This window comes from Centrocercus urophasianus, unplaced genomic scaffold (genome assembly GCF_019232065.1).
Source record: "Centrocercus urophasianus isolate 14NV4802_14NV808 unplaced genomic scaffold, USGS_Curo_1.0 seq_11, whole genome shotgun sequence".
Taxonomy (NCBI): domain Eukaryota; kingdom Metazoa; phylum Chordata; class Aves; order Galliformes; family Phasianidae; genus Centrocercus; species Centrocercus urophasianus.
The window spans coordinates 23,522,091-23,548,031 of NW_024884253.1; the positions used below are offsets into that span (position 1 = coordinate 23,522,091).

Consider the following 25,941-nt stretch of genomic DNA (forward strand, 5'->3'; position numbering starts at 1 on the left):
TGGGTAAACTGAATTACTAAACTGTTACAAAATCTTTGCTAGGTCTTATATTTATTTTAGTGTTAACTTTTATTAGTATTATTACAGATTAATAAGTCAGTGTAAGATCCAAGGAGGCACAATTTTTCAAAATAATTGTTTTGTCCTTTACATGGTACAGAAAAGAACATCCAGGAGAGAGACAAACTAGACAACAATAGTCTTAGGATATTAAATTTAATCATAGATTACACAGAATATGATGTAAAAACAGCAATTTACTAGAATAATATAACCTGCAAAATGTGAAAATAGTTTAGAAAATGGATTGTCATATTCTCTGACACAGCAATAGTCATGAAAGGTACACTTATAATATCATATGTTAATCTGTGTATTAACTATGCTATCTGTCATTTAATCAGGATTCCAAGACAGATTAAAGGCATTTGTTTCTGAAGTGCCTATGTTTAAATTCAGTAAAGTTAAACAGCAAGATTGAGAACAGCATATTTTTGACAACTACTGTGTGGAGATCTATCACAGATAAATGCTTCCTCTATATACTTGGAGTTCATAATGAGAAGAGTAGTTTTTCAACTGCAGAGAGCACAGACCTGTAAGTGGTGGTTTGACAACTGGAAATATTTCTTGGAGTGTAGACATGCCTACTTCTTTTTCCTTTTCCAGTCTAAATCATATTTCTTCTGAATTTGTATCTTACATTAAAAAACAAAACAAAACAAAACAAAAAAACAAAAAGCCAAAAAAAAACAAAAACAAAAAAACAACATTCCAAACAAAAAACCCAAATGTGTAGTTGTAAGTGGAAGAGAAATTTCTAGACCTTTTGTTATGTAGATCAACAAGGAAAAATGTTGCAAGTGTCAAAGGATATGGTAACCACAACAACATCAGCAGGTGTAATTTTTTTTCAGGCATGTTCATGAAAGCAAAAAAAAAAAAAAAAAAAAAATCAAAAACCAAAATGTTTTTTAGTTTCTTTTGAATATACAGACTGGCCCAAACATAGACATTCTCTTTATCAATCTTATTGTTACAAAAACTGTACATTACAAACACTATAGAAACAAACTTAAAGGAATGTGCCACACATCCTGGTTAATTTTCTATATGCAGTTTAAAAATACAGCCTACTCCCTTATAGTGCACAGTTATTGTGTAGATAGAATACATCACTAGTTAAGTGGACATGAGAGAAGAGTTTTAATTTTCCTCAGCACAAAGAATGAGAGCCAGTTCTGCTCGGTAAAGCTTTCCTCCATCAGACAAGGCCATGATGCTTTTCTTGTATGTCGCAAGGTTGTTAATGTCTAATTCCTATTTAAAGAACAGATAATGCTTTATAATCCTGTTTAGCTACCAGCATGAACAAGTTTGCTGCCAATAGCAGAAAATAAGGAGGGGGGAAAAAAAAAAAATGATGTTCTCAGCCTTTCTAACAGTAACACATTGAAAATGTTGTTGTATATTTACATGATCCATGTTATAGGCATATGTTAGACTGCTGCTAGCTGATGCCTAATAAGCAAGCTTTTGACAGTGTTGCTGTGTAATCACAATTCCCTTAGTTAAGGCTTTACACTGCTATGACTTCTGCCAAGACTTTTAGTTTTGCCTTGACTTCAGGAATTATGACTTAGAAGTTCTATATTTATCTTAATTGGGTGGATTAAAGTGTCCTTAAAATCCAAATTAAATCTAATCTCTAAGGGGAAAAAAGCCCTCTGGGATTACCTTTTTGTTCTTTTCACAGAGATCCTTCAGTAGTGCATCAAGTTCATTTTCATCTATATATCCATTGCCATCCTGAAAAATAGCATTAAAGAGAACATCAAGCATTTATTCTTCTTTTCAGAGGTTTTCCCCAAATTCTGAAAACAAGTGCCATTAAACTAATCAATTAATAAAAAGGCTTTCTAAAGACTTACTTGATCATACATCTCAAAGGCTTTATTGAACTCTTTTGCACACATTTTGACACCCTATACACCAAAAAGAAAAAGAAAAAAAATCCATTTATGACACTGAATATGTGTAATATTAACAGTTTAACCATAAGACAATGAATTCTTACCTGAAATTTAATAAGAAAATTTTCCTGTACTGGGAGTAGCCTTTGGACATAAAAAACAAAGGTCAACATATTTACTGTAATTAGTATATAATATTTGTTCTGAAAGGAGACAGGAGGCATACCTGGCTAGTTCAGTAAGCTCCAACTTTCCATCATTGTTTGCATCAAACATCCTGAGCTGAAAGAGTACATGTTTTTACATTACTAATTGCAATTAATTAACATAGTAAAGAAAACACTTCTTTGGAAAACAAACTTAATGAAATTTAGCCTTTGTTTAACACTGAAGTGATGGCCCCAGGTTTTAACTGTCTCATTTACCATGTAATACATGTCTTTAATGTGCGGAAGAAATAATTTATAGTCATTAATTGTACTGCAAAAGCCTGATAAGAAACCAGATGAACAATTTTGATTAACCTACTCCGAGGTAGGTCTTAACCTGCCTAGAGTGATGAATGTCCCATATAAGAAATGTGCGTAAATTATTTATAAATAGAAATGTTGACATGATAACATTTTACTTTTTACTTCATGTCATATAATAATAGCATCATTATTCTCCCTTCATAGAGCTGGAACAATAGTCAGGTAAAGTTCAACAGAATTCCAGACATTCAATTTCTTAGGAAATTATAGACATTTCATTCAATTGGCTGCTGGGCTTAAATATGTAAAGATTGCATTCTTTTCCTGTGATATATTTCAATAAAAGACTGAAGAGGTGCAGTAGACATTTTATTGGTAGTATAAAAATGGGAAATAAAGTGTCTGCAAATAATTCTAATCAAATTGTAGGAATAGAAATATATAAAATTTGACAAAATAGGCAAATACTACTTCTAATCACTCTTAATCATGATATTGCTTTAGAGTGCTTTCCATTTAGCCCTTGAAAAGATGAGCTCCTGCTGCATATATTTGTTATTAGAAGTAGCTGGAGATATTATCCCTGCATGGAACTTCCTCTCCCATTTTTTCTGTCTGTATAGTTCAGTTTTTCTACTTTCAGATAGTATTTTGCCTTTGCTATATAAGAGACACAAAAGCAGCAAACTGTACAAAGCATTTTTAGGCATTGTACTGAAAACAAATACCACCACCCACACTCATCCCATCACTTTCAATCACAGTAATTCCAGATGTAATTTTTAGCTAAGAGGAAAAGTTGAGCTGTGTATCAAGGTAAGTGAACATCCTTTCAAATGCCATGAAAGAAAACTCATTTTCATTTTTCTAAGATACAGCGAATGGCAATGGAGAACAGAAAAGAGACCAATTCTATAAACATTTCTGCATAACACCCTAGCTCCTTCTAACACCTCCCTTCCTTGTGTAAAAGCATCTGCTTTGTGTGCATTTCACATGAAGGAGTTATATTTAGAGGAGGTAAGCAGTGGGAGCTGTAAAGTCAATTGTTTTAACAGGATGTTAATAACTGTGCCTGCCTGCAGGTTCTAGATGCTGTGTGTTTTCCATCAGTCTTAGTTCTGAGTTTCTGAGGAGATTATGGAAGTGTTGGCTTTAAAAGTTCTTCCTTATTGCTCTTAATTCTTTGTCAATGTGTCTCTCTGCCGAGGCACTTTAATACGAAGGTCCAAAACTAAATGAATAGGATATGTGTTTTATCTTCACTGGGGAATAAACAGTGACAATTGCTAAATGTAAATTTAGGTAAATGGCTTGTACAACAAACCAGCAGACTCCTGTCAGGAAAGAAACAAGTTTTGATCAACCGTTCTGACTTCAGGCCACTTTGAGTGCTTGCATCAAAAACCTAGCATGTTTTTGATGGCTAAAAATATTTTGGGATGAAACCAAAGTAGGAAAACCAAAGTACAGTGTTAGAAATTTCATGAAAACAAGAGTTCTGAGTCTTTTTCATCTTGAAATTTCCATTCAGATGCCAGTAGTGGTCTATACCATGTAGCACAGTAGTGGTGGATAGAAGAAATGCTCGGAGGAAATAGTTGATTTAAGGCCAGAGAAATGACAGTTTGGTTATAGTGCATAATAGGAATATTATTCTTTTATAATTACACATAGGAAGTGAGAAGAGTGTGGTTCTTGTAAATCTATTAAGAATTCATGCATTGATGGCTTTTAGGACAAGAGACAAACACTGCAAACAGGGAAAATATACAGAGTGATCAAAGTATGATAATGTAATTATGACAAGCACAGTTTTTCTCCTTTGAACTCTGAAGTCTTTGATTTTATCCCTAACTTTGATTTTACCCCTAACGGAATGGGGAAGTAAAACAGGGGAACATTCTTTGCACCACACTTTGACAGGATCTACTGTTTAATAAGCACCAGGAAGGTTCAAAATTCCTGATCATTTTTTGTAGCAGCTCTGAAAACTACACAGCTACTGGGGTACTTGCAGTGCTTGATGTCATCTCAGCGCTGCAATGACACAGCAGCCTCATTTGGCCTGATTATGACTTAGTGGGGCCCAAGTAATTTGGAACCTTCTAGCAGCTGAAGCTAAACACAGTCTTGACAAAATATGCCGTTATAGATTCTTACCATTATTTCTGTATATTCTGTTAGCTTTGAGTCTTCAATCTGCTTATTTGCTTTCTGTAATAAATCTTTCAAGAAACTCTGTTGAAATAAAGAGAGTGTAACAGGTGAATTTTTATCTATGGTATAAAATGCTTGACTTGCTAACTTCAAATTAAAGTAATGGGAAATACTACTTCCAATTTAATTTTTATTGTTGCAGTTCAAAATAAGTAAGAAAAGGCATAGCAATTAACAGTTATGTCTGTAACAGTTTCTTTATGATCATTTCAACTATACTACACAGTTTCATAAAGCGCTGTACATTGTATGACATTTGTTGTAATGTGAATTTGGAAGAAATGGCTTGACATACCTCTTCATAATCAGTTCTATCAGTAAATTAAACCAATTAACCTTGAGACTCCTTGGAAAACTTGGATGCCAACACAGGAAAAATTTTACAGAAAAGATCAATGATTAATCATTTTCCTCCTTGCCTATGGCAGTAACTGATGCTAGAAGTGAACATGTTAACCTTAGTCACTCCCTCTCGCCTCATACTTTAAATCCGTGTGGCCAATTTTGCTAGATTTATTATTTTTTTTTTTTTTATGAGAATTGGATGCAGCATCCTGTGGCTTTCTAATCAGATATTTTGAATGACAGCCATTTTTACTTAACAAAAATACTACCGATTCTACCCATGCAGAGGTTGAAATTTCTGTTACAAGACTGTTAAAAAAATTTCAGCTGTACTCTTTGTAAATGGACATTACTACAGAAGTATGTTTAATCTTATGTGCTCTCGTGGAAAATAGGGCTAACCTGTCCATCAGAATGTCTTGTGACAAGATAATTTACACTTAAACTTTCCTTTGTCACTGTCTGATCTGAGCTGTTACCAAAACATTTCCAAATATGCAGTGATGGAGAGTCTGACTCCTCCTGAGACAACATATTCCACTGCTAGAATTGTTGATGGAAAGTTTTGCTCATTTCCAACCTAAATTGCTCGTTGAAAGTAATTAAGTAGGTGCATTCCTTACACAGCAAATATTTAAAATGTTTGGGCATGGCAAAAAATATAAATTATTCCTAAAATTAAAATTTCACATTTATGTCTTATTTTCAGAGACTTGTTTCTCTGAGATCTCATAGCACTTGAGAGATAGGACCATCAGGGGTCCAGTTAAAATTTCTTAGTTCTTCAACTATTCCTAAGTTAGCCCTGCCTTTTTAAAGTCTATTTTAAATTATAGCAGCTGGCAACAGTCTGTAAAGAACTGTCTAACAACTGGAGAGTAATCAAGAGCTGCATGTTTGGCCTCCTCCTGCTTGTGACAACTTCTGATACATAAATGTGCTGTGAGCAGGCAGCAGAAGAATGGGCTTGTCTGTCTGCGGGCTACATTGAGGAGGATTCCTTGGTAAGTGCCATACACGTACAAAATTCAAAGAAGGGAAAAGGAATAAATTGAAAAAAATAGACCAAACTAGATGGATAGACACTGCTAAGTCTCTTACTACGAATGGTTTTGACTTCTCTGAATATAATCTACAGCAACCGAACGGTGGAAAAAAAGCTCCTTTCTACTCAGTCTGCTGTATATGGCAGCTCTCCTATGGGGAAAGGCTGAGAGAGCTCAAATTATTCAGCCTGAAGAAGAGGAGACACAGGGGAATTTCATCAGTGTCTATAAATATGTGAAGGAAGGGTGCAAAGAGGACAAGAGGCAATGGGCACAAATTGGAGCACAGGAGGTCCCTCTGGGCAGCAGGTAGAACTTCTGTGCTGTGCATTGCTGGAGCACTGGCACAGGTTGCCCAGAGGCTGTGGGTAATCCTCCCTGGAGACCTTCAGAAGCCACCTGGCCATGGGCCTGGGCCCCCTGCTCTGGGTGTCTCTGCTGGAGCACGGGTGGGCCAGATGGACCCAGAGAGCCCTGCCAGCTTCAGCCATTCTGTGATCCTGCAACAATGATTCAGCACCTACAAATTTATGTTAGTTTTATGACAAGAGTAAATCATTCTAGTTTCAAGTTTTGTTAATTCTCTAAGACTGAGATGATTAGTGGAATGATTCTGCCCTTTTTATGCATTTTAAAACTGATAGATACCTCCCACCAAGTTAGCTGAGCATGGGCAAGACAATTCCAGCTGTGTTAACAGTAGTGCAGTGGAAATTGAACAAGTTGATGATACTTGAGAGAGCACAAGCAGCCCAGTAGAATAATGATTAATAGTAATTATGCCCATAGGAAAACAAAAACACACACAAAACAAACAACATCACAAAATCAGCCTCTACCCTAAACAGCCTCTGAGAAGAACAGTGTGTCTTACACAGGACTGTCTGGTTTCCCAGGGCAGAAATAATCTTTCCTACTTCTCAGTGAGAGCATCAGCCATCTCAAGTCACTTGAGACAAATATTCATCTGAGTTAAACCACATTTTTAGAAACATTTATCAGATTAGAGATGCACTTTAAATGATTTACTGGTGATAAAAACACCATCTAATCATATTGCTTTCAGTTGTGTCTGAAATGCAAAAATATGCACCAATGAGTACGAACAAACAGATCCAGTGTCCATAATCCAATCTCAAATCTCATTTTGTGCACACTCATTAGTATCGGCTTACCTTAAGTTCCTCAGAATCAATGAAGCCACTGTGGTCACTGTCATATTTTCTCCATGTCTGCAATCAGATGATTTGATAATGAATTTATGGCAATCAGGTCTCGGATGACTTTACAGAAGGAAAAATTTCACAGTGTACCTGCATGAAATCTTCACTCGACTTTAGCTGCTGGCACCTAAAGAACAACAGGAAATTCTCCTCCGTCGGCAACACCTGAGCAAGCTGTGACAGATTTTAAAAAATTAAATTAAGTTCTGATTTTCCATTAGGTCAGATGAGCTTTTGAATGAGTATGGCACTTTTAAAAGCGTGTGAAATTCTGCATGGTCCTACTGTCTTAGTATACCCTCATAAGAACCTTCATCCCATAAGCCCAAACATCAGGATGATGCCTCTGAAAGGCTTCTGGCTTGCAGCTTTTCCATATTCACCCAAGTCAAACAGAAGTGAGGACTGAGGTAAGGCAATGAAACAGCAGTTTACTGAAGGAAAAAGGAAAAAATTGACCTGTTCAAAGTCAGGATCTGTGGTAAAAACCTCACAATCAGTGAGAAAGGGAAAGCATGAAACAAAGATATTTAATGGATGAGTTTGAAAGACCATGAAAATTAAGAAAATGAGGAAGAAAAATCACTAACAGATACCGAATATGAGGAAGAAGAGGCAAGAACAAGTGTGTAAGGAAAGCAGAAAAATAAACCAGAAAAAAAAAAAAAAGAAAGAGTATATAAAGGTTGGTAGGGCAAGGAAATGGCAAATAGCTGTCATTTGTCAGATACAGAAACATTTTCAAGAAGAGCTATAACTATCAGAAGGAAATCAAAACTACTTTTAGCCCTACAGAATCAGGGGTGGTGTTTTTTTCCAATGTCTGTGTTACAAAAAGCTTTTTTAAAATCAGACATTATTGTACTGATTTTTTGAAAATGTTCATTTACTATAACTCAATTTTGACAAGTGACAAATGTAGAAGATGGAGAGTATGCTATATAATTTAAAGTAAAATCATGATTTGTTTTTAACAAAAGCCCAATATTTCTTTTTCTGTTCTTAAAATGTATGAAATATTTTTTGATTAGAGAAAACTTTTAACTTGAAGAATAGACCAGCTGTGCTTACTAGGAAGAGAAAACAGGGAAAGAAAGATATCTTAGCTGCATTATTTATGAAAAATGACATCTGCAGACTTCCTGTATCTCCATCTTAAAATTTGTATTCACATTTTTGCTTCATTCATTTCACATGCTCAGATTTCTTGTTTTGCTATTGCCTTATTTAGTGCTATCACCCAACTGCTCAGGTTTTTTGGGGGGTTCCCATGGTGCTGTAGGTGACTTCAGCTCTCCCTGTCACTGTATAGGCACAACATAGTTTCTCTAAAATTATCTGCTCAAGAAGTCAGTCATATTCATCAAGTGCTTGTACAGCTGAAAACACAAGTCAAAGTACTCTTCTTACAGAACAGAGCCACTGATTACAGACTGCCAAGCATCAGTGTTTTGAGTGTTTTTGCTAAATGGCTGAATTGAAAATCTAATCAACTTAAACAATGTGTTTCTGTCAGCAGCTTTTGAAATCTACTCCATTATAAATAGCAAATAATGTGTGGATAAGTATGCATTCATATAGGTGTAGCAGCTAAATGTGTGGAATTTAGTACCAGTTTATGGAAAATTTTCCTTATTTCTCCCATGAGAGGAAGCTCTGACTTTGGGAGTATATAAGCTGTGCTGCTCAACAGCAAACACTGAATGGAAGAATTGATAAAAAAAACACAGTCTGGGGAAGTGATTGCTTATCACAATGGGACCTTTCCAAAGAATCATGAACAGCTTACTAGCAGTACCAAACTGTGTATGAGGCACAAATAGCAATAGCAACTTAGTGCTTCTGTGCACCCTACTGCTTTCATGAGTAAGCGAGGACAACATCAAAGCCCAGGCTCGACTTAACTCTCCCTCCTCAGCTGCAGACTGAGGTAGATCTTTGTACGCTACCTAGCAGGAAAAAATACTCTCAGTTATTAAGACAATATAAGAACTATTTTCTAGAAATCATTCTTTAAATAAATGTCGGTAATTAAGATTCCTTTTGTATAATTCAGCAAATTTTCTTCTCAAAATCCTATAATGGAGAATGGGAGTAAAAATCGTTTATAGTAGTCAGTGGTTATTTTTATGGCAGAAGCAATTGTCAAAGGATGTGAATGTGGAATTACTACTGTCCTGAGTCTCAAAAATCCATGTTCCACATCTACATTTTAGTCCAAGCATTAGCCTGAATGAACACAAAAAGTGAAAGAAAGGGCTCTTACAAAATGATAAGCAAGTATAGAGGTCTGGCTCTGCATTTGGCTTGTGAATGCTGGCTAAGATCTAGAGGACTAAGTGTAATGTGCTTCCAAAGACAAAGCTGACATTTAATCTGAGCACCAAACTGAAAATCCACTCCTTCCTCTATCATAGAATCATAGAATCACCAAGGTTGGAAAAGACCTAAAAGATCACCCAGTCCAACCGTTCACCTATTCCCAACAGCTCCTACTAAACCATGTCCCTCAACACAACATCCAGTCTTTCCTTGAACACCCCTAGGGTCGGTGACTCCACCACCTCCCTGGGCAGTCCATTCCAGTGCCTGACCACCCTTTCTGAAAAGTAATACTTCCTCATGTCCAGCCTGAATCTCCCCTGCCGTAGCTTGAAGCCATTCCCCCTGGTCCTATCACTAATGACACGAGAGAAGAGGCCGACCCCCAGCTCACTACAACCTCCCTTCAGGAAGTTATAGAGAGCAATGAGGTCTCCCCTGAGCCTCCTCTTCTCCAGGCTGAACATTCCCAGCTCCTTCAGCCTCTCCTCATATGGCCTGTGTTCCAGACCCGTCACCAGCTTTGTTGCCCTCCTTTGAACACGTTCCAGGGCCTCAATATCTTTCTTGCAGTGAGGGGCCCAAAACTGGACACAGTACTCGAGTTGCCGTCTCACCAGTGCTGAATACAGGGGAACAATCACCTCTCTGCTCCTGCTTGCAACACTGTTTCTGATGCAAGCCAGGATGCCATTGGCCTTCTTGGCCACCTGGGCACACTGTCGGCTCATATTCAGCCGAGCATCAATCAATACCCCCAGGTCCATTTCCTCTACGCCGTCCTCCAGCCACACCGCCCCAAGCCTGTAGCGTCCCCTGGGGTTGTTGTGGCCGAAGTGCAGGACCCGGCATTTGGCCTTGTTGAAACTCATCCCATTGGCTTCAGCCCAGCTCTCCAGCCTGTCCAGATCCCTCTGTAGGGCCTCGCTACCCCCAGGCAGATCCACACTTCCAGCCAATTTGGTGTCATCTGCGAATTTACTGAGGGTACACTCGATGCCCTCATCGAGGTCATCAATAAAGATATTGAAGAGGACAGGCCCCTCTATGAAGCCACCCAGGTCTCCTCTTTATCTCAGCCCACAAAACTCATTATGTGAAAGACATTTTCCTTCAGCTGCTGGGGTATCCGGTCTGATGGCTGGGAATCCAAATGCATTCACATATAAATTTTTTTAAACAACATTCATACTTCCTTATTTCAGAAAAAAAAGTGTTTACTGTATTATGTAAATTGGGAGCAATCTGGAATTACTGGGCATTCTTATTTATAAGGAAGGAGAATCAAGTTCAAATACCAACTTTAAAATCATACTGCTTGTAAAACTTAGGCTGAGTCCCATCAGCACTTTCCAAATCAAGCTTCGTGCTGATGTCAGTGAAATAAAATATAGATCTTGGGTTAGGAAACTGCTATATTAAGGGAGAGTCCCTTCAGTCACTGGACTGAGTGCTGTCATTATTCAGTGGCTTCAGTGGATGCTGAGTATGCTTGGCAGCTCACTGGAGGTGGTAAGCACCTTACCGTATTAGGCCCTGTGGGATTTGCTCACCTTTACGCATTAAGTCAATAGTACAATCAGAAATAGAACTTGAAAGGCAAAACTCTCCTTTATCTTCCCTAAGTAAAGAACAACAGTCACTGCAGGCACTGTCTGCTTATTCTTCTTGCATAATGCTTGCTATTACACAATTCAAAAGTACTGAATTAAGTGGGATTATTCAATAATAAATGAATAAGCAGTTGTTAGCACAAAAATAATTTGTAATGCTAAGTATTGTCAAAAGACGTATTTTAAAATTGCTTACAGCCGCAAGTGAAAGAAACTGTGTTTCCATAATTTAGTCATAGCTAGGTTTTCATATACATAAGTATTTTCAATTCAAACATATGACTGAGGAGGAAAAATATCTTCAAATGATGTATTATATCACTAGTGATACATTCTACTGAGTTTTACAGACTCTAATCACTTTTCTATTTTAAAAATAGCTACTGACCCAAAGTTGGTCACTGTAGAAATTTTGCAGACCTGGCTTGCTTTCAGCTGTTTCTTAATTAGCTATCTTAGATCATATTTCACACTATCAGAAAAAAATAATAATCATATTTAATAATAAAACTGCAGTCTTTACTGCACTCAGTGTGACATAAATGTGTTGTAGATTTAGGCTTGAAATAGTGGTTTCTCAAGCTGTAACCCAATGACCTCTCCTTTCTGATTTGCAGCACTGAACAATGAAAGCATGAGAAAATACAGTGGTTCCCTACTTCCCAGAAAGTCATCTAAATTATACAATTGTTGAGAGTCTGCAAGTGTAGAAAAGGTTGGCTGACTGCACCTTTGTCCTCTTTAGAAAGTGGTAGAAAGGAATGGAAATATTCTGCCTCAGGTTTGGTTAAAGAAAAGGCTGGATTACAACTACTCTTAAAATTCTGCTTAAGTTTGCCATGATTAACATCCTATTTTGCCATATATGTGCATTGACTACCTATAGCGACTGCCCAATTACATTCACTTGCAAGTTACCTTACTACAGGAGCGGTGATGGAGTGTTAGTTGAAAATCATATGTAGAGATAAATCGTATTTACCTTTCACAATTTAAATTTCTAAAATAGAGCTTCTAGCTGCTTTACAGGAAAACTGCATTGTGTTGATGCTTATTTATACTGAATCAAGTATGCAAAGTTAAATGAAGTGTAGTGAAATATCTGGCAAAGGCTAAGGAATATTTTGCTTTTGGGTAAGGAAAAAAATCATTAGTGAAAAAAACACTAAAGATTCTCAGAGAAAGAAATTTTCTGTTTTAGTAAAAATCCAAACTATTTACTATCTTACTATATAACTATCTTACCTCAACAATTCCTATTTTTCCATCAGTAGCCTTGCCATACTGGTCCACGAATGCTTTCATTTCAGGTGTTAAGTCCTGTAAAGTTATAATGAAAGAATCAATATTTTTCAGATGCAGAGAAATGTATGCAAAGTACTTAAATATTCCATCAGTTGTCAATAAATTTACTACATTTGATTAAATATTCACACTTAATTATAGCTGGATTTCTCAAGTTGAAGTGAAAATGAGTAATTTTTTTAGGACAGATAACATCACTGTGATGAGTTGTATTTCCTAAGGGGTGATATTATAGTCAACGTGAGTGATTGGTTTCTAAATTTTTAGAACTCCTATTTTAGTTTACAGAATAAAGAAACTGAGAAGACAGATGTGTTGGAAGATACATATAACAGCTCTTCTGTTTGAAGAGGATGACAGTGAAGTTCATTCTTAATCTGTTTTCTCAGTTTTCACTATTAAATGACTAAATTGAAGGCAGCGCAAAATCCTTCAAAATAAGAAACATTTCAGTACAATACCTCTGCATACCAATATGGCCTTTCCTCATCTGTGAGCTGATTTTACCTGAACAATGGATGCTATTTTAGCTCTAAAAGAACTAACCATAATATCATATTCCTCACTGTCAAGTATATAGTTATCACGAAAACAGAATCCAAATGTCACTGCTGTAATTTAGAGAGAGAAGGCTTGGGAGAGAGACGCTTTGAGCAGCACCTTAAATCTGACATAACAAAGCCAGCATAATTGTTTTTTGTATAAATTATGTCTCTTACTATATATTTGTACTCAAATACTATCTTCAGCCTAAGTTACAGCAAAGGTGCCAGCCTCAGGATGAATACTTATACACCTGATTTGACACTTCAACTGGACTTGCTTTGCCTTGCTATGAGCTGCCATCAACTTTCATTACTGATTAAACTTCTATTTTTCCTTGTATTTCTTATCAGACTGAGACAGTAAAACCATGCAGCAAGAATCAGGACTACAGCTATATTAAACTAATGGAAAATTCTATGCTTATAGATGAAGATATAGCTGTCATTAGAAATTAAAGTTTTAGTTGCTATAATAGTTCTGGTTATACAGGACCTAGGTGAATTTCTCACTGGAGACATGGGAACTATCAGCTGTACAAAGTCTGTTGAAGTTTGTCCCAAATTTCAACTTCAAATGCTAACTTAAATGTCAGTTCTTTATAGATGATACAATCGTGGCCTAGTATCCTATTTATGTCAAAGTCATCCATGGCAGGTTAGTAATTTGCCACAGCTTTAATTAGAGAAGTAGTTATTAATACAGTGCAGTTCAATGTCACCTCTCATCTAATGATCCCAAAGTGGGCATAGATTTGTTTAGCAGTTGGAATGGAGAATTTAGACACCTGGATTTTAATTAGTCCTTGTTAAATATTTTGCTAATTCTTCTAGTATCACCTCCACAGTGCCAAACAGTGGTCAGCCACTACAGGAGACATAGCTGCTTAGAGGCTACATGAAACAGGATGCTCATCCTAGTCCAGAAAGAGTCTTTTTTCTTTTTCTTGGTGCTCACTTCAGCTGCTTCTGAGGTAGCTGACAAGTCATGTTATTCAAATACATGTTCAGTCAAAAAACTTGTTTAAACTTAATCAAGTGTAGTTGCTTAACGCTTGAAATTAAGAAACTTCGCACCTTCATCTCCCCTCCTAAAGCTTAAGAGTCACTTACTCAACCAAGAGGAGTTGTAGAAAAAACAGCTCTGTTTTGGGATGATTTTTGAAATGTAAGGATAGATGGCACTACAGAAGCGCTTACATGACTGCATTGATAAACATCTATTAAATATTGGAATTAATATTGGAATATTGAGAAATACTGTCCTCATCTGTATATGCAGAGCAAGTGAGTTAACAAATGTGAGTAACTTTCCAAGATCCACTCTACTGACCTCTGTGTCACTCATTTACACTCCACAGGTTCTTCTCGTAACTTGCACACTTAGAGAACGTATTGCATAAAAAGTAGGGCACAGCAAATGGAAGCTCTGTCTATACATTTATACAGTTTTTATCTTTAAAAAACTGTCAGTTCTTTCATAATGTCTGAAAGTATGCCAGATCAAATCACTATCTATCACAATGCATGAAGTGAAAACACATAGCGTGACCAGAGAAAAGCCCAGGCCCTTAAACCCAGTACACGTCTATCCTTTGGAGCACTGGCAGTTCCAGCAATGGGGCTAACAGCAACCAAGCTGCATGCTATTGCTCCATCTTAGGAAAAGCAACTGTGAAAGTAGTACAGGCTTATTGTGTGGATTAATAAAAAGATTAGAATTAGAACATAATTAGAACAGCTCTCTGTAGCTGGGAATAATACTTAGAAATCTTAAACCATCCTATTCAATGACAGAATCAATGTGATTCTTTAATGCATACGGCATGACTGATGTAAAATCCAGCTATGAAGAATGCATAATTGAATATTTCAAAAATAGTGAGCAGGAAAATGACTTGAAATGCAAAAGTTAATGATGACAAAGAAGCTTTGGCGTGTTAAGGGAAGGACAGATGAGGAAATGACATATAACTTACACTAGTTTCTCAATGTGTCCCTTCTAGCAAAAGAAAAGAAATTTAAAGCTACTGAATTAGCATCCCACGAGACAAGACTTGAACTAATGAGATGCTTGTTTGGCAAATGAACCTTCAAATCCAAGAATCAGCTTAGATTTGACAGCTGAAATGACATACATTCATAATCCAGAAAAAAAATTCAGAGGTCAAGGTAACATCTACCAAAGGCAGAGTCAATAAACCATGTACCAAATTTGATGTTGCTACCGTGAATTGCTCTTCTCAAAAGAACACCCCAAAACCAGGCTTGATTCAGAGAAATGGCAAAAGAAAGCTTAATTAAGCTCCTGAGTGTTTTCAAAACAGAATGTGAGATACAAGGAAAGGTTACTCAAAAAATAGAATGAATGATGAAGTGTAGCAGATAAGAACAGTTCTGCAAAGTTCTTCCGTGTTACTTTGAGCAAGCTCTATTTTTAAGAGATGCACACTTCTTTTGAGAGAGAAAAGATTCTGATTTTGAAGTAACTAGCATTTTTCCTTCAAGCTTCTAATTCATTTTTCAAATTCCTAAATATCGTCAGCACTTCTACTGACAATGTCATTGATACTAAATATAAACAGGCTTTAGTATCTTCTTTCTAACAAACAAACAGGAGTTTCCTTCACTTCTCTACAGAAAAGAGATATTTTCTGTTATAATGTCTGACAGGCACAGAAGTTGTACTTATTTTTTTCTGTGCAAAAAAAGAAAGAACAAAACCACCTATTCCCTCTGAAAACCAATTTTCTGTATGGGTTTTTGAGGCTTTTTGAAATTTTAGTTTGTTCTTATTAACACTCATGAAAATGAGTGTCTACAGCAATTGCTATAAGAATTGACTGATACTAAGACTTAAAAATGAGGCATTGCTGGGAGACAGATTTTCAAGTGTGTGAAGTCTGCACTCATAGAATTACTAAGAAGCTAACCACAAGAAGATTTTCCACAAAATTTAAGAGTATGATTGTTGGTTTTTTTTCTTTTTTTAAAATTTGCTTCTAAAATCTACAGCAATATTAAAGTAAGTTATAGAAAGGTTATTGCTCAGTTCAGAGTTTGTTTTGTTTTGTTTTGTTTTTAATGTTAAGTAATAACTTATTTCCACAAAGCACACATGCTAATTGGCTATTTTTTCTTTTCCTTTCTGTTACTTTGGAAATGTTTTAGTGTAGATTGACTTGAGTAGACTTGGTAATGTTATATATTTGAACATGGTGCTAAGTAGCCTGTTTTAGAAACTGATGACCCATAATTTATTTGTTAAAAAGATTCACTGCTATTTAAATTCAGATCTTTTCATGGAACCGTTCCTCTCTCTTTCTCCCTCTCTCCTTCTCTCCACACTCTCTTTTTTTTTTTTTTTTTTTTTTCCCCCCAAGTGGGAATAGTTTGGAGGAAATTTATAATTAAAAAATTAATAGCTGGCATTTGACAACAGCGTCAAAAACGTTGATGTCTCTGCCAGCAATCTGAACTACCAGGATTTGGTACTCATATTCCTGGTGTGCAACATTGGCAAAGGGCAAAAAGTGTTTAGCAGTCATCTGCAGATCTATTTACTGACCACCAAGGGGCAGGAATGCATTTCAGCCCGTACTGTCCATTAAGCATGATATTAAAAGAGCCCAACTAACTTGAAGAGTTTGGTTTTCTTTTCTATTTTCTCTCTCTTTTTAAAATAAATTTATTTATTTTTTTAAGTATCAGTGCATATCTCCATCAGGTTGCAACAGGACAAAGTCCACCCATGACAAAAGGATAATGTCCATGCATTTCTGAATTTTCTTGTTAAGCCCTTTGAGAAGTACCAGCTCACAGACTGGTGAGATGTGAACAAGACCTGCTCTGCAGCTGAATGGACACCCCTGACACCACCCTTCCAAATCAGAGGGCATGTTTCATTTAAAACCTGCTTATTTCTAACCCATCTACTTCTCTGCCTCGTGAGGCTACTGGATGAACTGTGTGAAAGCAACAAGGAACAGAAGGAACAAAGGCACTGGGGTTTGCTCAAGAAAACTCTTCTTTCCCAGAGGGGATGGAAAAAGTGGGGCAAAAGGTTAACCTACCAAGCCTGCCTTCTTCCGCGCCTGCTGCAGCTCCTGGATGAAGTTTTGTAGCTCCTTCCCATCCATGTACCCATTGCCTACAACAGAAAGAGTTACGCTTGTGGTCACCGCTCCCTCCAAACTCTCTCCGCTCTTCAGCGCTGCCAGGGATGTCTCTAGCCCGCGTTCTCCCTGCGGAGCTGCTCCCGCACTCCTCGCCCGACCTCAACCCCAGCCGTGCGGTCGTGCCAGCTGCGGGATGGCGGCCAGGGAGTGGTGGGACCCCCAGCCTCCCCCTCGCACACCCCCCGCCGGCCGCCCCCCGCCAACCCGGGAAGGGGAAAGGAGTCACCGTCGGAGTCGTAGTGGTGCCAGATCTCGAAGAACTGGGCGGCCGAGATCTCCACGCCCTGCAGGTGCGTCTCCGCCGTCATGGTGGGGGTGCGGAGGGGCTCAGTGGGGGCGCTGTCCGCGGTGCTGACTGTGCCCGCTGCCGGAGCGGCGACGGCGGCGGCGGCAGCTGCGGCGGCGACGACTCCGAGGGCTCCTCCCGCCGCCGCCCCGCCGAGGGCTATTTATGGGGCTGGCCCGGCACGGCCACTCCCCCCCCCCCAGCACTCCCCTCCCTCTCCGTGGGCCTCGGCGCTGCCTCCCGCCCTGGGCGGGGGTAGCCGGAGTTCTCCCGCCGGCGGCAGGGGCCCCGAGTTCTCGCCAATCATCCCTGCCCCCGGGCAGCTGCCTTTCAGTGCGAGGTGAGGGGTACTCGTTTGGGGCCCCGGGCAGAGACAGAAGTTGTTATGGGCCCCTCGCCGTGGTAGAGTGCTCATGAGATGCAGAGGATCTCCCTGTTCAGCCATTGGGCTTCTGCCTGGGTAAGAGTCCTGTGTGTCCGAGCCCTGCAGGAAGTCCCAGTGCAACAAAAAAACCCACATGAAACAGTATGTGGAAGCAAGGAATCTGCTTTGATCACACCATTTTTGGCTCCATAGCCTGGGAACAGAGATGGTGTATTTAAATATTTGGTCCTAATGTCATCCTAGCAGGTAGGAATGGAATACCACATAAGCTTACTCTTTCTCACTGCAGATGCTACCACAGCCTCTTCTAAATGCTAAGAGTTATTTTGGTATACAATCTTTGAATATTTACCCTCCTCTAGCAGTAGATTGGCGTGAGGAGACGGAGTAACTTATCAAAGATCTTCCTTCTATCACAGGATAGCATGGTGTTCGACCAGTAATAATGATTAGGTTCCCTTTGGGATGGATCATTTCAGTCTTTAGATTTACTTGGGTGCTCTTAGATGCTAAACCTGCCTTTCTTTCTCCTACAGTGTCCCTCGCACGCTACATTGAGTTAGCAGAGTTGAATGGCCAGGAGGGTTGGCTGACAGAACATTGCCAAATACCATAGGTAGCACAGTTAAGATGGGGGATGAGAACAGCTGGGAAGCTTGGGAATCTCCTTGTGTTAAGTAACTGACATAAGCAGCAGTAAGTAGTATGTTAAGTCTCATATGTAATGTGAGGACCAAAACTGATGGGATAATGCATAACAGAAGATGGCAAAAAGCCAAGGGGAATGGATAACCCAGCAGGATGAGAGGAGGATGCTTAGTTAAAGTCTGACATGTCCTGAGAGAGATTTTAGTAGATTGGGTGGCTGAAATCTTGTATGCATTATGGAACAAGGTGTGGGCATGGCAATTAAGTAATCATGAGACCTTGTACTTGATTCCCTTCATCTTTCCATTCTCCTGTTTCTCCACCTGTTATGTGCAGCTTTCACTCATTCTCTTGCTGCTATTTGGCTCTTCAAGGAGATATATCATGTAGGTCTGTGTTTTGTGATCTGCTGAACAAAGCATAGGTAAAATGAAAGGCACAAGTATTTGATAATTCATCTCTTTAGTTCGAAATATTTGTAAGTATTAGTGAAAAATGTTCATAAGGACTTTACAGCCACAAATACCTTTATGCACTTTTGAAATGGCTACAGTAACTTTAAATATTTACTTTCTATCTGTTTTTGTGCTGCCTTGTAAGAAATAAATAAATAAAAAATCATGGCTATATTAATTTCCCATATAGGCATTATTTTTCAGAAACAGCTTTCTCAGAGAAGTAGACTTCAATGGGAGCCAGATCCTGAAACTTCTGTGCCTCTACATCTTGCCTTGAAATGAAAAATCGCATGCTAATGTATTTCAAGAAAGTAACAGTGGTGACAAGAAAACAGAGCATTCATGAGGCTTTTTTTTTTCTTTGCTTTTTTTTTTTTTTTAACAAGAGCAAGTACCTGGCAGGGCCCTGGCCATGACAGCGGAAGTACAGTGAATTGAGCCTGGGACTATCCTTTTACCTGGGAAAGACAACAGGGTGCTAGTGACGCAAGGACACTGGAAGGAGACAAAGGTGGAATTGGCATTTCCATCATTTTTACACAGAAGAGATCTGTGCCAATGAGGCAACCTCTTGTATTTGCCAAGCGTATTGAATTACTAAGTTCAGTGCAGAATTTCAGCTTCCAACAGCATGCTCAAATGGAAAGTGAGTGTTTCAACAGTTCTTTGACTTGCATCTTATGTTGATTTGCTCCTTGCTGTGCACCATTTTCAAATGGCGCATCAAACCTTGTCCTTGTTACCTGTCACTGACCCAGAAGACTGTTTCTGGATGATAGAGAAGAATTCAGCATTGTTTGGAGCCAGCCCAACCTTTCTTATCTGATTTCTCAGGCTTTTAAGAGAAAAGGAGCTGTAATATTTACATTTTCAAAAGTTCTCAGAATAAAATATTTTGCATAGGTCACATGTGGCCAAGATGGCTTGGAAAGGTCTCATAGAAACTTTGAAAATACTCTGCTTCCTCTGACCAGGAACGTGCATAATCATGTGCAGGTAGGATACTTGGATGCACTGACATATCACTGTTTTAACAACTACAAAATCACTATTGTCTACAGAGCATTTATGTATTATTGTGCATTGTGTCTAAAATAGTGTATTGAAATGAGTGGGTTTGTATGTTCCTGCTTTGGCACTTGAAGTGATTCTGCACAGACATAAAAGTAGCAGACATTTCCATGCAAAAATAACCACTTATATAACTAACTGCACATCATATTTTCATGATTAATGAATTACCAAGCCACCATTCATATTTAATCCTACTGGACTCTGCTTCTTATGCAAAACTAAATCAGAAACTGGTCATTTCAATTCCATGAAGCTATTAATTTCCATTGGAAGAGAAAGCACTAGAAAAGGTCTAAAAATGCAGATATATACAGGATGTGATCCATAACCCAATGAAGTCCATGCAAATTTTTGCAATGACTCTAGAGGGCTTTATACAAGGACAAAGTTCTTCATATTTTCAGAAATTATATGTGTGGTAATGTGCATATTCCACACACTAATTAATGAATTACTTCACCAAGAAGCATAAGCTTTGTCATTCATTTTAGCTAGAGCTACTTGAAGTTCTCATTACAAAAAAATGAGCCAGATCCATATCCAGCAGAAGTCATGGAAGCTACAGTGAAGCCAGCTGGGAACTTAACCCAGAATCTAAGTGGATATGATTTTCTTTGAAAGCATTTGTTGTTCATAGATGTTCATCAAATGCTTTTAATTAATATATTTTGCATTTAGACTTTCTGAAACTTTCTAGTTATAACTACCAGACTTCTGTCTTCAGTCTCTGAAGAGGTTCTAGATATAATACCCCAACGGTTTCTCAAGATGTGTAGAAATCAAATACACTACTCACAACAGCAACTCAATCTAAAATATGCCCAAATAAAAAGCAAGGAATGGCAAGGTCAGACATTTAGAACAAGAAGCGTCAATGGAGAAGGAGAAAAACACAAAAATATTTCATCATGGCTTGAAGCATCACAAATTTGAATTTTGACAAGCAAACAGTACAAGAGACACCCAAATTTAAGTATTTTCAAATGAGAATATCCTACATGAGAAATGCACCTTTTCATCAGAGAAAAAGGATGTAAATGATGTCAATACTGAACAAAGACAAATACTTCTACGTGTACAAAGTCTTGCTAATGCTAGTCTTAATGGTGACAGATGCACAGATAGATAACTTTATCCTGGGAAACCAATACATTGGGAAAACTTCTTTCTCTGGCAAATCTTTGATCCAGATACTCAGATAAAATTTCCAAGCTTACTTGTGACACATCGACCAGACAGAAAAGCTGGAACAGTGTTGGTACCTGGTTTGGACTGTGGCAGAGTTTGCCAAGTAGCACTGTGCTCAGAAGTAGCACTTCTCAGAAGTGAGAAGACAATGTGCAGCTAGTTGCCAGCACATGTGGCTTGCCATGGGTTGAGGAATGTGTTATTCTCAAAATATTTCCATAATACTACTGGACAGTGTATCTCTTACCTAAGTGAGGTCACATCTGGAATACTGGGTTCCAGTTCTGGGGTCCAATTTGAGAAAGACACAGAATGGCTGGAGAGAGTTCATCTGCTATCCTGTATGATCCTTGAGGCCATCGGAGCATTTCTTTCTTTGCAGCTCACTTCCTTCAAGGACAACAAGGATGTTCAATACGGCTCCATCCAGCACAGCTCCTTCCAGCCCAACAAATTCCAAGGGCAGGGAATGTGAGCCCACAGCTCCTGCCCTGGGGGTACAGCCTGTTGATTGAAGGAATCCATCAATATGTTAGCTCTACAAATGCACAAAAAGCTGTAATGGAGGGCTGGCATCCCAGTGCCACCAGGAAAGGACCCTGAGGTAGTTGAGATCAGTTTGATGCTCAATACTATAGAAAATCTGGGAAACGACAGCAATTCTTCACAGTGAAACTTAAATTATATTCCTGAATCAAATCTTATCTTTTCCAAGGTGATGTTTACTGGTGTTTTTTCTTTTACTCTGTAGGCCTAATTATGAAATTTAAAAGATGCTCCAAGATGACCTAACCCTTGCTCTCTCTTATCTCCCACGGTATCTTAATACTGAGGGAGTGTGTGGTCTTTTATAATTGCAAGGAAAGCTACCCCTGGCATTAATAAGTCTTCAGCTGGTGCCTTGAGTTCCCTGCACCAGGGAGCACTTCTAAGGGGAGATGGGCTGTTGCTCATGGACTGAGTGCTTTTCTGCTAGTCAGATTCAATACTTATTAAAATCAGTATCTGTCTTTTTCTTGATTTCACAGAATCATAGAATCAGAAAACTGCTCAGGTTGGAAAAGACCTTCAAGATCATCACATCCAACCACTATATAACCGTGCTGCCCTAGGTCTAACAACTCTACACTGAATCATGTCCATGAGCACCACATCCAAAGGATTTTTAAACACATTCAGGGATGGTGATTCAACCACCTTTCCAGCAAGTTTCTGCAGGATTTTTTTTTTGTGGCTTATGTTGCATTATGCAAGACTGTATTTTTATTATCTTTTACTTCATTATGGATAATATGTACTTTCACATAATCCCAAGCAAATATGGCACAATGTAATAGTCCAGCAAACAGTTAACTGGAGAGTTTGTGCTACTAACCTGCTACGTGGTTGGTTACTGAATCTTTCAGAGACTCATCTTTGTGAGTGATCTTACCAGGAGACTGCTAGAAACTTAGTTACCTGATTTTGGAGGGTTTCCTCTGTGGAGGATTTTGCAGTGCCTTTTGAACACTTAGGACTGTGTGCAGTTCACAGCACAGTATGCTTGCTCTGGCTTAGCAATTAGGCTCTGCAATGGGAAACTCTCCGCTATTCCCAGAGTCCTTGGCTTCTGAGCACCAATTTTTGGGGAAAAGAAACATTAAATGGTGTTTGGGATCAGTCCTCAACAAACAGAGGGGGATTGGAAAGCTTCTCCTCTCTGTATGTTCCCTTAACTAAAGTTATTGTGAAGAGAATGAATCAAGAGAAACACAAACTGTCCTAGAGCAGCTGTGTAGGATAAAAGCATACTGTTAATTTGTAACTAGGAAATGCAATGTTCTCCAGAAAAACTGAATTAAAAATAATAAACTGGAATATTTTCTTGCTTGTGCTCAGAAGCTCACAATTTCTGTCCTGTCCAGTCTTTGTGCTGTAAGGGTCTATCACAGCCTTGTTGCTGCTTGAAAATTTAGACATTTAAACAGGACTATGGACTGTGGAAGTGTTCAATAGGCAACCTCAACCTTTTGTAAATAATGGAAAAACTTGCATTATCTCATTCCAAATTTTTTTATTATAGTTATAAGTCAACCCATGCAACTTCAAAGCCATAAAATTACATGGCGAGAGTCTCAAAGTGTAATATGGAAAAAACAATAAGTAAAGCAAACAATATTATAAGGTGAACAAGTTCATCTTTCAGGTCTAGTGAACTCAAAACTAGCTCAGCAAAAATGTCATAAGTGCCACTGTAATAAAGATCCCAGTAATTGCATGCTGATACACAGCAGTGTGAGTTCTTGGTATTGGCAGAAATCGATTCAGCCTCTGGCTGTAAGGCTGCAGAAATAGGCACGTAACTGTTTATTTATTTTCTGTGCAAACTGCCAACTGTAGTTCTGCTGTATGGTCCATTCTTACAGTTCTCACTGAAGATCAATGGCTGCTAAACTTGCATATCAAAGGGAAAACAACTCTTCCACATGCTACTATTTATCTCCCAAATGATGTGAACTCTTTTTACAAAGATTGATGAATTCTTTTTTTTTTCTTTCATGTTTTTACCAGCTTCTCTCCCTTCTTTTTCCCAGACTGGAAAAAAAATGTGGTTTTATCAACATTACATTGGGAAGTCAGACTTGCTGAGTATTTTCCATCTCTCTGATGTACAAAAATGCTTAGTGTTCTTTAAAAATGTAAATAATTTTCTTTGTAGATGAGTTCAATATCAGAAAAGAGAAGTTTAGTAAGGAATCTCTGTATTAAATCTCCAAGGCGTTTTGATGAGAATTGATGACTATTTCTAAGTAATTCGTGGATATTATATCAGTGTCTGGTAAGTATAGCTGCTTCTTGGAAGCTTGTAAAAGATACTTTAAAAAGCATTTATTTTACTTTATTTGGTCTACCTGCTTTCTCTAGGGTTCAAGATTAGAAGCTTTCCTTCCAACACTTCAAAATATAAACACTTAAAAAAACCGTCCAAGGTTTGCAGCAATTATTTGTTTTGATGGAGGAGCTAGACTCATTTCTGAGCAAAGATCAGGGCCTCTCCTCATGATCATGGAAAGAAATGCCATTTACAACAGCCAGAGAATGGAAAATGTTAGCAAGTCAGAGCAAACAGAAGATAAACACTAGGCTTTCACAACACAACAGTGCAGTGTGTCCAACTTGTTATCAGTTTACAACTTCAGACTCAAAACCCTCTTTCCGAACTGACGAAGTTCTTTGTTCCTCCTTTATTGAGCTGTGCCTGGGCTGCTGTACTGTTCCCACAGTGCCTCCTGCAACACTGGTGCTGTGCAGCTAGCAGCTAGCAGAAGTTTAAAAGCTGTACAGTCCAACTTACACTGAGTGAGGGGTTTTAGTACCTACCATCATTACATTAATGACAAAGTTCTTTCTGTCTTTTCAGGCATGGAAGTAGCAATAGGTGAGGCTGCTGGTTAGACTGGATGGAAGCAATGATTCCAAGTGAAAGCAATGTAAATTGGGAAAAGTTCATCCTATATTTAAATAGCTATAAACTAACCAGATCAATGAAATGTGATGGTTCACATTGCAAACATACCAATTCACCAGGTTTAGCATTCAGACATGAGAACATGTGTCACGAAAACAAGAAACAACCACTCTCCTGCCACAACACAAACTTACTTGTCCGTGCTTTTCCCTCAGTCTCTCCTAATTGCAGCGCAAGACTGACCTCAGCTCCATGTTCCTAGTCCCCCATTTGTTTGTGAGAGTGGCACAGGGGCACTTACAAAAGACTTTTGTCTTCCACAGTCCCACAGGCAAGATTTTTCACAGTCCCACAGGCAGGATTTTTCACAGTTTTTCCTTGTTATCCTCTATTAGCTGCAGTAGTGTTCTTCACCTGGGGCATGGAAACCCCACATCTTCAGGTGCTGGGCTGGCTGCCAGGTGCCAGCTGGTCTGCAGTGAGCGTGGCCCAGAGGCACTGGAAGGAGTGCAACAGCCCGAGGTCCAACAGCCCGAGGTCCCTACAATGTTTCAGCAATGCCTTGCTGGCTAAATAAGTTGCTCAGTGTCAGAATGGCTCTGTTTTGAAATGTCTATCCCTCTGCTTCTCATCATGTCTCTACTCTTCCCACAACCTGGAAGAGGGTAAGAAAGAAGTTGGCTCCACGCCATGGAAAAGCATGGAGGGCAAAAGTGACTGATAAAAGCTATCTCCTCTAAACCAGGTCCTCCACGACCTGAAATGAAGTGCAAATTGCTGACCGTGATGTTCGGAGGTAAGTCTCTCAGAAAGCTACAAATAATTGAGTAAACCACCCAAAAAAGAGCAAAACATTAGCTTAACACCAGCTGTGGTGTGCCTTTGTGAAACGTAGGGGAGGCTGTGAGATTAACCTTATTCCTCCCCCTGCTTCTCCATGACCTGAGCTCCTATCATCTGTGAGAAGACAAACTACCCCTGTTTTGTTGTAGACAGAGCTCTAGTAACAATTCTGGAAATCATTCTGCAAGTGGAAGGACAGACATGCCAGGAGACATGCTATATTTGTGCCAACACTATGACTTGCCCAGCTCCACTCAAGTCCTGCAGTTACCCTAAGGAGCTATGCTCCTCTAACTAAAATCTTGCTCTCACTCTCTCTGTTTTTCTTTTGAAGATGCACTTTTCTCTTTACTTTAGGAGTAGCCTACGCG

The 25,941-nt window shown here is 38.6% G+C and overlaps 1 protein-coding gene and 2 long non-coding RNA genes across 5 annotated transcripts; 1 reads left to right on the forward strand and 2 right to left on the reverse strand.

The window, feature by feature from the left end:
* Window positions 1-799: 799 nt before the first annotated feature.
* CALB1 (calbindin 1) lies at window positions 800-17,610 on the reverse strand. The gene is made up of 11 exons (XM_042808584.1): window positions 17,467-17,610; window positions 17,136-17,212; window positions 12,461-12,535; window positions 7,371-7,454; window positions 7,233-7,289; window positions 4,610-4,687; window positions 2,200-2,255; window positions 2,078-2,117; window positions 1,932-1,985; window positions 1,738-1,809; window positions 800-1,320 (listed from the first exon to the last, which is right to left on the reverse strand). The coding sequence occupies exons 1-11, from the start codon at window positions 17,546-17,548 to the stop codon at window positions 1,207-1,209; spliced, it is 789 nt and encodes a 262-aa protein (XP_042664518.1). The 5' UTR covers window positions 17,549-17,610; the 3' UTR covers window positions 800-1,206.
* A 180-nt stretch (window positions 17,611-17,790) lies between these two features.
* On the forward strand, window positions 17,791-22,494 carry LOC122155196. Of its 2 annotated transcripts, XR_006167161.1 has the most exons (4): window positions 17,791-18,157; window positions 19,404-19,663; window positions 19,921-20,013; window positions 22,308-22,494. It is a non-coding gene; the product is annotated as an uncharacterized LOC122155196 (long non-coding RNA). The 2 variants fall into 2 exon arrangements; XR_006167160.1 differs by having other exon boundaries at window positions 19,404-20,013.
* On the reverse strand, window positions 17,791-25,456 carry LOC122155197. Of its 2 annotated transcripts, none has more exons than XR_006167162.1 (3): window positions 24,922-25,456; window positions 21,527-21,783; window positions 17,791-18,965 (listed from the first exon to the last, which is right to left on the reverse strand). It is a non-coding gene; the product is annotated as an uncharacterized LOC122155197 (long non-coding RNA). The 2 variants fall into 2 exon arrangements; XR_006167163.1 differs by having other exon boundaries at window positions 17,791-18,968.
* Between the last annotated feature and the right edge of the window lie 485 nt (window positions 25,457-25,941).